Here is a 17420-nt window from a genome sequence, read left to right as displayed (position 1 = left end):
CGCCCTAGCTGAGTAACCACTCTTTTGACACAAAGCCTTCAAACGCCACAAGGGATCCTCCAAAGAGACGCAGTACCAAAGACATTGAGTTATCACACTAGGGCAATGGCTAGCACCCAAATATATGGAGGTAAAATAGGATGCACCAGGATAGTAAAGACTTGGACCTTCGTTCTGCTGCAAGGGTATTGGCATCTTCTAACAGTTCAGTGACCTCGTGAATCCATAAAATCTTTCTGGGTCACAACATCATATTTACGGCACTCAGACAAACTTCAAACACATTGTTTGAACAAAAAGTGTTTATTCAGAGCCTTTAAGTGTAATAATAAATACACAAGCAATCAGCCAACATTCGTTGTGGTGCATGATGCGTACAGCACCTACTCAAGCCTGTGACACTGAAGAAACTTCCTGCTCAGAGCTCCAGATCTCTGCGCGTGGGTTGGTCCCTTTACGCTGTAAACACTGAGTGCTGCGGTGCAAGTCTGTCTCCATGTTCGCGTATGTGAAAGGGCTTTGGTAGACTTCCCTCAAACAGTCCCACAGCTCGAGTTAACAGTAGTGTTTTTACAGTCGACTGGCTGTACTCGCGGCTCAGTGTGTGCACTAAAAACTGCAGAGCCCAAACCAGTTTGTTTTCTAAACAGTGTCTCGCTATCTATTGCTAAAATGTAGCAGAGGTGTCGACACAGAGCGGAACTGTGAAAAAATAAAGAGTCATTCCTTCTTTTCCAAATAATCACATGAAAAACATCCTGTGTGTGGAATTACAAGCCATGTGTTACAGACAACAGCATAATCGGTAAACATAAGTTTGTTGGTTTGCATTCAAGTGGAATGTGTGGGTCTGAGAAAGCGTGTGCGATTTGTCCATTTGTCATTTGCCTGTGGTGTGTATGCGCCTCAGTCCTGGCAACATGCTGGCCTTAGGAGGGGGGGTGTGAGTGTACTGAGTGGTGGTGTTGGTGTGTGTATGGGGAGGGGGGCAGAGTGGCAGTAGCGGACGATCCACACACACAGACTCAGCGGGTGCCGCTAGTTCAGTGATGGGGAGCGGTCAGTGGTCCACAGCAGCTCGATGTATGGCCATTTGGTCTGTAAGCAGCGCTTGACTGGAGTGTCGTCTGTCCGAACCATGGGGTCCTCAAAGCCCAGTACCAAGGCGGTCCCTTCCACGTACTCCACCTGATACCACACACACACACACACACACACACACACACACACACACACACACACACACACACACACACACACACCACACACCACACACACACACACACACACACACACACACACACAGTTCAATTCAATTCAAATCTACTAATTCAGACATTCCAGCACTAAATCACAACTTGTGTCAACCCGAGGAGCTACACACAACTAAGGTCTAACTTCACCTACTGCCTGAGCAAGCACATCGGTAAGAGTGCGACAGAAACACTCCCACAGGATTTTTTTGACTAAAGGAAGAAACCTAAATCAGACCAGATTCAGTGGGTGGGCCACCTGCTTTGGCCATATTAACAAAACAAAACAATGAAAAAAATAACAAAAAGCACAATAAGGAGACAGATATGTTGCAGTTATGCAACCATAAGTATACCTAGCCTTGGATACAGGCCCCTCTCATTTAATGGCCGGGTCAAAACTCTGTCTGAAAAAATAAATAAATAAATAAACGGCTGCTTTAAATAAGCACTGAGCATTATGTGGATTAAAAAGTTGAGTCACTCTTTTTGTAAGTCCATTGCGGAGTGGTACCTTAAAATCCAAAGCCCGATATATACTTCTACAACTATGTAACTCTGTGACCACACAATGATGTTGACGTGGGCACAACCTTTTCGAAGTTCTCCATTACATTGGTGGGTGTCGTAATGCAGTTTACTGCAGGAATAGAGGGGGCATGATGTGGGAAAAAAGGCTGTTCCTAGTATATGAAAATTCAGTAAGGTATGTCTTCTGTAATATATTCTAATTCTAAAGTAGAACTCTACTAGTGTATATTAAGGTATATCTAAATATCTAAAAAAGAAGAGTAGAATAGAATAGAGTAGAGCCCCTTTGGTGCTCGGTCTTGAGAACCAGGTATGGTAGGTTAATCTATATATATATATAAATATATATAGTGAGGAAAATAAGTATTTGAACTCCCTGCGATTTTGCAAGTTCTTCCACTTAAGTCCCGTTTACACATAGACGGTAAGAGCTCCCAGAAACGTCCCGGAAGGGTTTTTGGCCGTCTTAAGGATCACACGCCGTTGTTAACGCCGGCACTAGGGGGTGTGGCTTAGTTCTGGCTTGACCGGGAATCGTCGAAAAAATTATTCAACATGTCGAATAATTCCGGGAGCGCTCCCGGAGAATTCGCATGACGACGGAGACAACGCGAACAACGGCTTTTGATACTTTTTAATCACCGTTTCATCCTGCCCCTTCCTGTAGTGCCGCAGTTTACACCGCCGTAATTGGCGGCTGGCGTTGTATCCCTAATCAACGGCGTGTTAAAACGGCGATAGAGCCCACATCGGCGTCCCTCAAGGGCGTTTTAACCGGCGACAGAGGCAGACAATCTCCCTCCCTCTGAAGTGACAGAGGCTTCAGCCTATTATACTCTGGGGGCGGTGCCTATATGCAAAGTCCCTGGAGTAATGCAGGGTTTGCCTGGATAAATCCAGCGGTTTACAGGGCATTATCGGCGGCAGCAGAACACCGCGTTCTCACGCGCGTCTTAACACTGCGATTGTAAAGGATAGAAACTGGGTATTAACCCCCCGTTGCCTGACGTGTGCCGGATGCTACGGCGTCAAAACGCTGCTTTATTTGGTGGATTTAGCGGCATTTTATCCACGTAATTGCGGATAGTACGGCGGCCAAAGCGCTGGCGAAATGCTCCGCCCCTTTCCACCGCGAAAATAGCCGGAACTACCTGCGAACTTCGGTCTACGTACTGCCCACCGACAAATCGTCTATGTGTAAACTACGCTTTAGAATCATGGAGGGGTATGAAATTTTCATCTTAGGTGCATGTCCACTGTGAGAGACATAATCAAAAAAAAAAAATCCGTAATCACAATGTATGATTTTTTAATAATTTATTTGTATGTTACTGCTGCAAATAAGTATTTGAACACCTGTGAAAATCAATGTTAATATTTGGTACATTTGGTGCAATTACGGAGGTCAAACGTTTCCTGTCGTTTTTCACCAGGTTTGCACACACTGCAGCAGGGATTTTGGTCCCACTCCTCCATACAGAGCTTCTCGAAATCTTTCAAGTTTGGAGTTTCAGCTCTCTCCAAGATTTTCTACTGAGTTCAGGTCTGGAGACTGGCCAAGCCACTCCAGGACCTTGAATGCTTCTTACGGAGTCCATCCTTAGTTGCCCTGGCTGTGCGTTTGGGGTCATTGTCATGCTGAAGACCCAGCCATGACCCACCTTCAATGCTCTTACTGAGGGTCTATGGTCTTATTTTTTCCCTTTTTCTGGACCAAATTGAACACCACCACTTACATGAACACCACACTGCGTCACCTCCTGCTCCTGCTGGAGTACTGCATGGTGACAGGATATGACTGGTGAGACGTCTTGCTCCAAGTCCAGCCCACCATGGTCCACAACCTGGTGGAGAAGCTGCACGAGGAGTACATGAGGCAGAACCAGGCACTGCAGCAGGTTCTGGCCACTCGCATCGTGGTTTGTGAAGGCCTCACTGTGCAAACTGCCTGTGACTTCCATGCCAAACTGCTGCTGATCGCAATCAGCTCCACTTTAAAGTCACTGCTGAGGCCGCATGTCCTCAACACCCCAGACAAGAGTCCTGGAGACCGTCTGACTGAGATCTGTGCCAAAAACAGCGACACGGATATTGATAAAGTGATGATCCCGTAAGTGACTGGGTTTCCCACGGAAACCCAGCCACTTACGGAGATGGCTGGGTTTGCCACACAGCTGGAGCAGCACTGCCTTGTACAGCACCACCAACATCATTCAGGTCCCGGTTAGTAGTCTGACGGAAGAGTTCATGGTATTGCATACAGGTATTGGTATTGCGCAGGGAAGCTCTACAGTACAGAGAGTCCAGAGACCCAAAAGTGGCAGGAGCAGGCACTCAGGTTCGAACAGGCAGGAAGTAGAGTGCAGCCAGGTCCGAGTCTCAGCTACGTCAGAGGGCGCTGGTGGGGGCTGTAGCAGTAGGACGGGCAGGACTCAGATACTTTCCAGCAGTCAGAGCTGACAAAGCCCAGGGAAAGGAGCGACAAAAACAGTGTGTGTCATACATCACACTGACCAAGTGAGGAACCCTGGGGTAATTTTTGATCCTTCGTTGTCCTTTGGCCTCCACATTAGAAATATTACTAGGACTGCTTTCTTCCACCTGCGAAATATAGCAAAGATTCGTCCCATCCTGTCTCTGGCTGATGCTGAGACCCTGATCCATGCATTTATCTCTTCTACATTGGACTACTGCAATGTTCTATTTTCTGGTTTACTGCAGTCTAGCATTAGGGGTCTCCAATTTGTTCAAAATGCTGCAGCCAGACTTTTGACACGAAGCAGAAAGTTCGACCACATTACACCCATGTTGGCATCCCTTTCACTGGCTTCCTGTCCCAGTGAGATCAGATTTTAAGGTTCTGCTACTAACCTATAAAATTATTCATGGACTGGCACCTCCCTACCTAGCTGACCTAATTAAACCTTACGTACCGGCCCGGGCTTTACGTTCTCAGGGTGCAGGACTACTATGTGTCCCTAAGGTGAATAAGAAGTCTGCGGGTCACAGAGCTTTCTCTTATCGTGCCCCTGTTCTGTGGAATGATCTCCCTGCGTCAATAACACAGTCAGATTCTGTGGAGACTTTCAAGTCCAGACTTAAGACACACTTATTTTGCCTTTCATATGGCTAGCATACTGGTACAGTTTTGTTTTACGCTTTTTACTCTTTTAATTCATTTATTAGTAATTGGAGCGGGCCGCAGCCTCAACTTTACCTAAATTCTGGGTCTTTTAGTGAAGTTTAGGGCTAGCGGCGGCGATCCACCTTAGTATTTCTCTGTTTTTCTTGTTGTTTAATGCTGTCAAATTATACAGTATTTTTTTGTCTTTCTGATGCCTGATTCTGTTTTTTCTCTCTGTTTAAGGTGCAGCTCCATCCAGAGATGGGAGTTGTATTCGTGTTGGCGATCCTCCTGTCCTGTGCACCAATAGCATTTCTTGTGAATTGTTCTGTGAATTGTTCTGTAATTTATGTTTGTAGCATGGCCCAAGCAGATGGTCACCCCTTTGAGTCTGGTCTGCTTGAGGTTTGTTCCTCAGAGGGAGTTTTTCCTTACCACTGTTGCTCTGGGGGTTGGTAAGGTTAGACCTTACCTGTGTGAAGCGCATTGAGGCAACTCTGTTATATAAATAAACTCTGTATATGAATTAAAATAAATGAATTGAAAGGTTCGTGCTGGCGTGGAAGACGTTCAAGCCAGCAGGATGGTTAGACTTGGGCAGCAAGCCGGGGTTTTAGGATGGATGGTTACGTCAATATGTTCACAACAGCTACTGTTTATACTGGAGTGGCCACTGTGGTATGAGTGTAGAAAGGCAGACCGGGAAACAGGAGGCACACCAGGGACAGATGTACAGAATAAAAAGGTACAACAACCATCAGTGGCTATGAAAAAATAAAAAATAAAACCTGAAGAATGCTCACCTTCTCGTTGTGGTGGACTGTTTGAGTCCATTGTAGTGGTAGACGGGAAATGAGTCTGGAATTCCTGAATCCTGAAGTACAGGCAAAGAACAGAGTGAAAAAAATGCAGTAGTCGGGTTAACGGCTCTGACAGAGGTGGAGGTAAAACTCTCTGAGCCAGAACATATTCAAACCGAAGGTCCTGAGCAACATACTTCTGCCTGCAATCAAAGTATTAATGTAAAATCCCATGTGTTGAATTTAAAAACGTGTATCTGTGCACTCAAGAAAACCTTGACTCCGATTACAATAAAACAGCCAATGATACAAAAACGACCACGCAATGACTCTGAGCCAAAACACTTGGTTTTAATGTGCGGAATGCTTATTAGGTGCTCTGTCTGTCTCAGGACGTGTCCAGATTCTTGTGTTTCTATGCCTTCATATGAAATCAAAACCCACACACCAAACACATTTGTGTCTGTGTGAGTGTGCGTGTCCAGTTGGCTAATGGTAGTATAATTTCTCTGCGGCATGGAGCCGTTCCCCTCGTGAGTCCCTTAAGCCCTGATCACTTTAACACAGTTCCTCTCTGTCTTCCTCACTTGTTTTGCCTCATAAAGGCATCTTACTGCTCTGAGCTGCTGGGCCACTAACATCACGTGATGCTGCACACACGTGCACGGATTTCACATGAGAGACCACAAGAATTTATCTGGCATAAAAACATTTGATTTACTAAAATAGCACTCCACGTATACTCATGAAATAGACATCAGTGTCACAAGGGTGAGTGACAAGGAACTTTATTTGGCAGTTTTGCTATATATGCCCGTTTCAGTGTGTGACATCATCTACACTATTTGTCACATGTGGGGGTGTAACCAATTAAACCATTATGAACTGAAAATCATTTTTAAGGGAAAAAAAAATATGATTACAGTGATACACAGTCGATGGCTCAGTTATAAAGTCATAAATAGGTTGTTTCACTGCTACTTCTGTGTCTTCAAACTCTCATAAAAGGTCAAAGGTCAGTGCAAGGCTCCAGCAAGACTGGTGGCAGGAACATTAACTCTTCCTGCGAGGTAAAAACAAAATCAACATGTCCAATAGTGGCAGGCCATATCACAGATAAACATAACCTTACTTTCAGTTCACAATTTGTTAATACTGTCATACCAGTTCAGAACAGGAAAGTTACGCTATGCTATTTATGATACACAGTATTAACAACAGCTGAATTGTGCTTCTTTTATGCTTCACTTTCTGCTTCTGCATGTGGTGCTGCCCCAGTGGTGAACAAATTGGTGAGCAGAGGCAGCACCAATCTGCTGCACATACTAGCAAAAACCTGAAGAAGGCTCCTAGTTTTGTGCACTGGAAAATCAAAGTCTACATAAAAAAAAATGGTATAGAGTGCATCACATTGCACAGATATGATTTGCACTGAATCATTCCATAATAAAAAAAGCATAGTTCCTGAACTGTTTTATACAGTAGCGTTCAGAATAATAGTAGTGCTATGTGACTAAAAGATTAATCCAGGTTTTGAGTATATTTCCTATTGTTACATGGGAAACAAGGTACCAGTAGATTCAGTAGATTCTCACAAATCCAACAAGACCACGCATTCCTGATATGCACACTCTTAAGGCTATGAAATTGGACTATTAGTAAAAAAAAAGTAGAAAAGGGGGTGTTCACAATAATAGTAGTGTGGCATTCAGTCAGTGAGTTCGTCAATTTTGTGGAACAAACAGGTGTGAATCAGGTGTCCCCTATTTAAGGATGAAGCCAGCACCTGTTGAACATGCTTTTCTCTTTGAAAGCCTGAGGAAAATGGGACGTTCAAGACATTGTTCAGAAGAACAGCGTAGTTTGATTAAAAAGTTGATTGGAGAGGGGAAAACTTATAAACATGTGCAAAAAATTATAGGCTGTTCATCTACAACGATCTCCAATGTTTTAAAATGGACAAAACACCAGAGATGCGTGGAAGAAAACGGAAAACAACCATCAAAATGGATAGAAGAATAACCAGAATGGCAAAGGCTCACCCATTGATCAGCTCCAGGATGATCAAAGACAGTCTGGAGTTACCTGTAAGTGCTGTGACAGTTAGAAGACGCACTGTGTGAAGCTAATTTATTTGCAAGAATCCCCCGCAAAGTCCCTCTGTTAAATAAAGACATGTGCAGAAGAGTTACAATTTGCCAAAGAACACATCGACTGGCCTAAGAGAAATGGAGGAATATTTGTTTGTGAGACGACCCCCAAACTCTGAAGTCAAGCCACAGTTCACAGTGAAGACAGTGAAGCATGGTGGTGCTTGCATCATGATATGGGCATGTTTCTCCTACTATGGTGTTGGGCCTATATATCATATACCAGGTATCATGGCTCAGTTTGGATATGTCAAAATACTTGAAGAGATCATGTTGCCTTATGCTGAAGAGGACATGCCCTTGAAATGGGTGTTTCAACAAGACAATGACCCCCAGGCACACTAGTAAACAAGCAAATCTTGGTTCCAAACCAACAAAATTAATGCCTCACAGATGTGAAGAAATCATGAAAACTGTGGTTATACAACTAAATACTAGTTTAGTGATTCACAGGATGCTAAAAAGCAGTTTGAACATAATAATTTTGAGTTTGTAGCATCAACAGCAGATGCTACTATTATTGTGAACACCCCCTTTTCTACTTTTTTTTTTTTTTTTTACTAATAGCCCAATTTCATAGCCTTAAGAGTGTGCATATCATGAATGCTTGGATTAATCTTTTTAGTCACATAGCACTACTATTATTCTGAACACTACTGTATATACATATGTGTTGTATTTGCTTTATAAGGAGCGATGATGCACACCGCAACATACACACCTGATCAGGGAAGAACTCCAGAAGGAACGGGCCCAAAAGAATTATGCCCAAACTCTCTGGATCCAACTTTGTCTTCACTAGACTGATGCTGAAAAAACAAAAAGGAAGACATGCAGAGACAGAAAATAAGAAGATTAACAGAAAGCAGTGGAAAAGAGAGTCAGAAAGATCGCAAGAACAAGACAAGACCAAGCGGGACAAATGAGGCATCAAATACAAGAACTAATCACAGGAGGATTTGTAGCACCAAACACAAGTCTGAAGTTCTGTTTTGGGAACAGAGTACTGGTTACGATAGTCACCTCTCAGTGTACAGTTACACTTACACTGGTGAGTGTACGCATGCTTTCATGAACACCGTGGTGCAACTAAATATACTCTGCAGACATTCCTATGTATTAGATCAGTGTTATTATTTCACAGAGATTTAAAAAAAAGTTTGATTGCCCTTTTAAGGCAGTAAGGAGAGAAGTAAGTTTTATATCCAAGGAAAGGGGGTGGTGATTGTTTTCCAGCCACGATTTGTTGTAGCTGAAATGTAAGACCTCAAATGGAATTAAACCAGATTCTGAGTTCCTTAATAACATCAGATGTGCTGTTCTATTGACAGTGTTATGCAGTGAGTAAAAGAAAAAATCCCCACACAAGGATCAACATGACATTACTATCTATTATTAGCTATGTGTTGATGGGACTGGGAGGGCTGGTTTGTTATAGGTGTTAATATGAATTCTGTATTTACATAAGCTGATGATGTGTGGAAAAAAAATTAGAAAACGTATATCACATTTAATTAAGCTTGTGTGGTACTTGAGGCACAGCGCTGAAGTAGCTTGTTGGCTGATCTGTAGCTTCCATTTTGTGTTTCACACCAGCTACATTAATTACTTCATCAACCTCTTGAGGTAGGTACCCGTTTACAGCTGGGTGGACTGGAACAATGAAGATGATGTTTCTTGTCCAAGAGCACAGGCAGATACAGGGAAGCTGGTGTGTGTCAACTGGACACACACCAGTTCCCTCATTTATCCAGCTGTACACAGAAAATGCAGCTGTATGAACAAAATTCAGTTTGTAAGTATATATATATATATATATATATATATATATGTAACGCTATTTATGAAACAGGCCAATGCCTTTAATACACACAATTTCAATTTCAATTTCTTTTCATTTATATAGTGCCAAATCACAACAGAGTTGCCTCAAAGTGCTTCACACAGGTAAGGTCTAACCTTACCAACCCCCAGAGCAACAGTGGTAAGGAAAAACTCCCTCTGAGGAAGAAACCTCAAGCAGACCAGACTCAAAGGGGTGACCCTCTGCTTGGGCCATGCTACAAACATAAATTACAGAACAATTCACGGACAAATATACAAGAAATGCTATTGGCGCACAGAACAGGAGGATCACCAACACAAACACAACTCCATCTCTGGATGGAGCTGCACCTTAAACAGAGAAAAAAAAAAAAAAAGAATCAGGCATCAGAAAGACAAAAAAATACTGTATAATTACCAGCATTAAACAACAAGAAAACAGAGAAATACTAAGGTGATCGCCGGCCACTAGCCCTGAACTTCGCTAAAAGACCCAGAATTTAGGTAAAGTTGAGTCCGCAGCCCGCTCCAATTACCAATAAATGAATTAAAAGAGTAAAAAGCGTTAAAACAAAACTGTACCAGTATGCTAGCCATATGAAAGGGAAAATAAGTGCATCTTAAGTCTGGACTTGAAAGTCTCCACAGAATCTGACTGTTTTATTGATGCAGGGAGATCATTCCACAGAAAAGGGGCACGATAAGAGAAAGCTCTGTGACCCGCAGACTTCTTATTCACCTTAGGGACACAAAGAAGTCCTGCACCCTGAGAACGTAAAGCCCGGGCCGGTACGTAAGGTTTAATTAGGTCAGCTAGGTAGGGAGGTGCCAGTCCATGAATAATTTTATAGGTTAGTAGCAGAACCTTAAAATCTGATCTCACTGGGATAGGAAGCCAGTGAAGAGATGCCAACATGGGTGTATGTGGTCGAACTTTCTGCTTCGTTGTCAAAAGTCTGGCTGCAGCATTTTGAACCAATTGGAGACCCCTAATGCTAGACTGCGGTAACACCAGAAAACAGAACATTGCAGAAGTCCAGTCTAGAAGAGATAAATGCATGGATCAGGGTCTCAGCATCAGCCAGAGACAGGATGGGACGAATCTTTGCTATATTTCGCAGGTGAAAGAAAGCAGTCCTAGTAATATTTCTAATGTGGAGGCCAAAGGACAACAAAGGATCAAAAATTACCCCAAGGTTCCTCACTTTGTCAGTGTGATGTATGACACACGAGCCGAGGCTGAGTGTTAACTGGTCAAATTGATGCCGGTGTCTCAATGGACCAAGAACCATCATTTCAGTCTTATCAGAGTTTAAAAGTAGGAAGTTTCTAGACATCCAACTTCTCACTGCTGCAAGGCAATCTTCTAAGGATTTTAGGTGAACGCGATTACCAGCAGTTATCGGCATGTATAACTGAGTATCATCTGCATAGCAGTGAAAGGTAATCCCAAAACGCCGCAATATGTGCCCAAGAGGTGCTATATAAAGGGAGAAAAGCAGGGGGCCAAAGACAGACCCCTGTGGAACCCTAAATTTCATGTCACTAAGGTTAGAGGTAGTGTTACTGTACACAACACAGTGAGAACGACTGGTGAAGTATGACGTCAGCCATGCAAGGGCACTCCCAGTAATCCCAAAATGATTTTCCAGCCTATCAAGTAGAATATGATGATCCACTGTAAATGCAGCACTGAAATCTAACAGCAACAGAACCATAGTGGTGTCCGAATCCATTGTAAGCAGAAGCTCATTCACCACTTTAGTGAGAGCCGTCTCTGTGGAATGATATTTTCTAAAAGTAGACTGCAGTGGCTCAAAGAGATTATTCTCAGTAAAATAGTCTACAAGCTGCCTTGACACCACTTTTTCCAGAATTTTAGAGAAAAATGATAGATTTGATATCGGCCGATAGTTTGTCAATATACTAGGGTCAAGATTAGGTTCTTAAGTAATGGTTTAATCACTGCAGATTTGAAACATTTAGGAACAGATCCAGAAGTTAAAGAAAGATTAATAATTTCCAGCACAGTCGGCCCAAGAGTGGGCCACAGGTCCTTAAACAGTTTTGTTGGTATAGGATCAATAAACAGATTGTGCTTTTTGTTGACATTAAGAGTTTTGTCAGCATGCCTAGTGAGATACTGTCAAATTCTGTAAATCTAGGTAATACCTCAGTAGTGGCGCCCACATCAATAGCAGGGTGTAGTGGCTGGATTAAGGCATGCCGGGATATGTTTAACCTGATGTCTTCTATTTTCTTCTCAAAGTAATCCAGGAAATCTTGTGCTATAAAAGGAGAGCGAACTACAGGTGGTTGTCCATGCAAAAGTGTTGCCACCATGTCGAACAAGAACTTTGAGTTATGCTTGTTTTTGTTGATCAAATCAGAGTAGTAAGTCCGCTTTGTAGCCAATAAAGCATGCTTATAGTCTAAGATAGCATCACACCATGCAAGGTGAAATACTTCTAATTTTGAACAGCGCCATTTCCGTTCTAGACCTCTTGCTTTATGCTTGAGGTCACGCAGATAATCACTGAACCAAGGTGACTGTGATTTGGGGGAGCGCGGCTTTAACACAGATGGTGCAATCATGTCGAGTGTAGTTTTGAGCACTGAGTTTAAACTATCCACAAGTCTGTCTACTGACTGGGTATTTGTCAAATGTGAAGCTAAGACATCAGGCAGTCTAGCTTCGAGTTCAGTCTTAGTTGAGGAGTTGATGCATCGCTGTAATGATATATAAGATTGTTGTTCCACTAAACACGGCAGCGAAACTGTAAACTTAATAAGTGAGTGATCAGACACCACTGATGGTGAATTGAAATGTAAATCAAATGTCTTTCTTTGAAATATTTGTAAATAAATTTGTAGTTGTTGTTGATGTAAGAGGCATGATGTCAATATTCGTGACAGCAATACCACGTGCGAGAACCAGATCCAGGGTATTTCCCACTATGTGCGTCAATCCCGAATGCATTACCGAAATCCTAATGCATCCACAATTCCAATAAATGATTTGCAGAGGGGATCAGAAGGCTATTTATATGAATGTTAAAGTCACCAATGATCAGAATGCTATCTACACTAGTTGACAAGTTAGAGATGTACGCACCAAATTCATCTAAGAATTCAGAATATGGGCCCGGAGGCCTATCTACAGTGACAAATAATACGATCTGATTTTTATTCTTCTGCCCTTGGCAAGTGTAATCATCTGAGCAGAGCAGAGAATCAGATGCTCAATGAGTGATATTTGTAACCCCCAACAGCTAATAAGCTAAAACTAGATTTAAAATACGAGCAACACCCCTGCCTTGCTTCGCATCACAAGGGACGTGACTAAATGTATATGTGGTGGGCAGGCCTCATTTAAGGGGAGGACAGCTGTAGGTTTAAGCCAGGTTTCACATAGCCCAATCATATCTAAGTGATGATCAATAATTAGATCACTGATCAACAATGATTTTGAGGACCGTGATCTTATGTTAATGAGACCCAGTCTAAGGACCTCAGTGGGGTTGACAGTTGAACTGTTTGGGTTTAGGGGTGGTTCCAGAGTAGCATATATAAGATGCCTAGAAGTAGGTTTAGGTTTAAGACATTCCACATGCGTTGTAGGTAGTAGACACGAAATCTTTGCTATTGCTGGAACAACCACTGGGCCATCCTCAATTTCAACATCATCCAATATAGTAATGGGTATTAAGTTTGGAAAGCATATCCCTCTATGATTTTTATGGACATGACTACAGACGCAGGCCACAGTCTCAAGTTGTTGAAATTCCCTCCCTGGCAAATAAACTGCACTATCACCATAGTGGATTTTCTGCACTAAATTCCCCGCTAAGCTAATGGATTCCACATCCACATTTGTCATAAGCCTTGCAGGGTCTCTAATCACCTGCTCTGTGGCCTGCTGTAGATTCCTAATGTTACCCTCCCTGTAGAGCTCTATCTATGTTCGCAGACAAGATGGCGGCACCTTCCACAGTAGGGTGGAGGCCGTCCGGCATCAGCAAGCCACGGCGGCCCCAGAACGAAGGCCAGTTATCAATAAAGCTAAAACCTTGCTGTCTACAAAACTGCGCCAGCCACCTATTTAACGATGTCAGCCTGTTAAACGCCTCATCAGTACCGCGGGAGGGGAGGGGACCAGAGACTATTAATCGGTGCCAACACATCTTTCTGCAAGGTCACATGTCCTCTCTATGTCCATTTTTGTGACCTCTGAGTGCTTCATCCTGATATCATTGGAGCCAACGTGAATAACTATGTGACTATATCTCATGTCATGTTCCTTCGTCTGTCTTCCCTTCTGCAGTGTCATCACCCTAAGAAGAGATGCAATGTCAGGAGCTCTGGCCCCAGGAATACATTTAACGTCAGTTGGCGTCTGTAACCTGAGTTTGCGGGTGATAGAATCCCCTATCACTAAAGTCCGGTGTTTCGGCCTGGAGACAGGAGTGGAAGTCACTTGTGGGCTCAGAGAATTCACATCTGGCAAATCCAAGGGGGAGAACCGATTCACAGTTCGCACTGGCGAGTGTGATTGGGGTGCCACAACCGGGCACCAAGCCGTACGGGGCTTCCTCCGCCTAGCCACAGTCCGAAAGCCGTCCTCCACAGCCGGCGTTTCTAAGCTGATGCTAATGGGCTCTCTAGCCGGCCCAACACTAACCTCATCTGGAGTGCCCGTAACATCTAACTCCACTGTGCTAAGAAGCTGCTCTAACTTACGGACACGGCTCTCTAAAAGAGCCACCCTATCTTCCAACATCGCACAGGATTTACGGAGGGTGTAAAGTAGAATTAGTAGTGTACTTTTTGCACTAAGAAATTCAAGAATGTAGCCAAGCAAACACGAGCTAACCAATAATGGATAAGCTAACCACTCCTAAGACTCACACAGATGCAAATAAATGAATTAAAATTCACAGCAGTTACACTGAAAAACTAATAGAAGTATTAAACACGTAAAAAAGCAGCAGCTATAAAATACACTAAACAGTAAATTAACTAACAGGAGTGTAAAAAAAATGAAATGAAAAAATGATGACGGGGGTCCGAAATAGCTAACGCAAGCTAACTGCTAGTGAAAATGCTAGCTGTTCCTAAGATTTTACACAGGAGTAAAATAATTACTTAAAATTCACAGCAGTTCAACTGAAAAACGAACAGTAGTATTAAACGGGTAGAAAAGAAACAGCTATAAAAGTAACAAGGGAGAGGGGAGGGGTCGACCTAGCTAGTGAAAGCTAACCACTAGCGAATGCTAACTGCTAGCGATTCACAACAGGACTGTTGTTAAATAACGTTCAGAGTAGATACAATTAATAACCAGAAGAGTGCTAAACAGAAATAAAAGAAGCGTATACAGCCGTGAAAAGTTCAGAGTGGCGTCACAGCAACAAACAATCCATCAGAAGCAAGTTGCCAGATCAGGTCTACACACATCAGTAAGTATCAGCTGCTGATAAAATCTACATGTACTAAAGCACATGCTTGTGCACGTTCATGGTCATTTGCATTCAGAAACGCTCTGAATTAACCAAATATGGTAACAAAACATCTGCTTGAAGCTCATGTTCCTCATCGGAATAAGTCAAGAAAATCAAGTTTTTTTAAACGGAGATTGAGGTGCTTGTGTGTGATCACAGCAGTGAGTGAAAAACATAAAAATAAATGAATACAACACTAGATGCCAACAACTCAACTACCGGTAATTTTGAAGCCAACAATTGGTAAAGAACATTCACGTATGGTGCTATTTTGTCACTTAAACAACAAAATCACTTATGGACATAATTTTAAGAAGCTTTTTGAAGCATTAACATGCTTACCACAGCACCTACCATAAAACATTACAATTAGCAGAATAAGTAGAGTTATCTTGCTGTTACATTGCCACACTGCTGTTTTATTCAGAAGACATCTCTCCTCATGAAATCTGACCAGCAAAAACAATGTGTGTGTGTAATTTTAAAATAAATGTGTGTGAGGGAAGTGATTTTCTTAATGTCTTGTAGTAACAAGCAGAGACTGACATGCTTGTTCATGGTCAAAATTAAATTATGCATTTTGGCAAAAGTGTTTGAAAAGTTGGTCTGTGATCAACTGAAGGACTTCGTAGAAATAAACAATATTTGAAACCATCTTCAGTCTGGTTCTAGGAAGCAACATAGCACTGTTACTAATATTCTAAAAGTTTTAAATGATGTATTTGGGGCACTGGATTCTAAAACGTTCTGTGTTGCACTGTTTCTTGATCTTTCGAAGGCATCTGATACTATGGATCACAGCCTCTTGTTAGAAACTCTTTACAATCACTTTGTCTCCAATAATTTTGCAAATAGGATGCAGTGCGTTCAGATGACTGGTGTAAATTCCACCCTGAGGCCACAAAAGGTGTTCCTCAAGGTTTAGTTTTAGAACCCATCTTGTTCACAATTTATACTACTGATCTGTGTGCAAACCTATCAAATGGCTTCTATCATCTTTATGCAGATGGAACTGTAATCTATTGTTGCTCAAACACAGTGACACGGCCATTTGAATTTTTGCAGTTCGCTTTTGACGTAGTGTAGTGCTGTCTGGAGAAATACAAACTGGTTCTGAATGCTGAAAAATCCAAAACAATGTTTTTTTTTCAAAGTCACCTGTTTCCTTGGAGGATATGCCATCAATTAAAACTGCTCAAGGTAAAACTCTCAAGCTAGTCAGCAGTTACAAATATTTGGGACTAACTACTGGCACAGAGCTTTCTTTTAAAGTTCATCTTAAACACTTGATCTCTCTAAATTAAGGGTGAAACTAGGCTTCCTTTACAGAAACAAGTCATGTTTTTCCTTAAGAGCTCGGAAGCTCTCGATAACTGCTACCTTCTTGCCTGTACTGGACTACAGTGATGTCATGTATATGTGTGCTTCAACCAGTTGTCTACAGTCCTTGACTCCACTGTATCACTGTGCCTTGAGATTCATCACTGGTTGTAGCTGTCTCACCCACCACTCTGAGTTGTATGCTAATGCTGGCATGCCTTCTTTGAATGTAAGGCAATATACACATTGGATGACTCTGGTTTACAAGACTCTTTCTGGGCTGGTTCTGACTTATTTACCCTATTTACTTCAGAGATCTGAAAGCCATTATGCTTTGTGCTTGGATGACATGTTGTGCTTTCATGTACCTCATGTTCGCACTGAGACAGGAAAGAAAGCTTTTAGTTTTTCTGCCCCTCAGATTGTAATGTCCTCCAATCCGAACTGAAACTGTTTGGATTGATTTCTTTGAACGCCTTCCGCTCTATCTTAAGAGACCGTGAACAGAATTCTTTTGCACATTGCCCATGTTTCTAAATCTTAATTTGTTTTATCTTATATACTGTTACAATGACCAAGCCGATTGTTTTATCTGTATACTGCTTGCATTTGATTTGTTTTTAACTTTCTCCTGATGATGATAACCTGTCTATTATGTTGTGTGCAGCTGCCTTTCTTGGCCAGGTCAACCTTGTAAAAGAGGTTTCGATCTCAATGGGCTTTTTATCTGGTTAAATAAAGGTTATTATTAAAAGTTGTTGTTTAGTTAACACAGGTGTCTTTTGTAGGTTTTAATACCAATGAGGCTACACATCAGTTCGTAACTGAACATAATTATCAATTGTGCACTTATTAATTGTATGTGGATGAGGTTGCACTCTCTTGTGAGCAGTAACAATTTGTAGTTGCTGTTTCCC

General features: G+C 42.3%; 1 protein-coding gene across 1 annotated transcript in view; it reads right to left on the bottom strand.

Moving 5' to 3' along the window:
* Window positions 1–282: 282 nt before the first annotated feature.
* mindy3 (MINDY lysine 48 deubiquitinase 3) overlaps window positions 283–17420 on the bottom strand; it is a 65009-nt gene continuing 47871 nt past the window's right edge. The window contains 4 exon segments of the mRNA XM_034174929.1: window positions 283–1188; window positions 5712–5725; window positions 5728–5782; window positions 8580–8667. Of these exon segments, the coding sequence (XP_034030820.1) occupies window positions 1039–1188; window positions 5712–5725; window positions 5728–5782; window positions 8580–8667 (307 nt within the window). The 3' untranslated portion in view covers window positions 283–1038.

Source organism: Thalassophryne amazonica, chromosome 7 (genome assembly GCF_902500255.1).
Source record: "Thalassophryne amazonica chromosome 7, fThaAma1.1, whole genome shotgun sequence".
Classification (NCBI taxonomy): domain Eukaryota; kingdom Metazoa; phylum Chordata; class Actinopteri; order Batrachoidiformes; family Batrachoididae; genus Thalassophryne; species Thalassophryne amazonica.
Note: the sequence above shows the minus strand (reverse complement) of the source record. Positions and strands in the feature narration are given on the sequence as shown.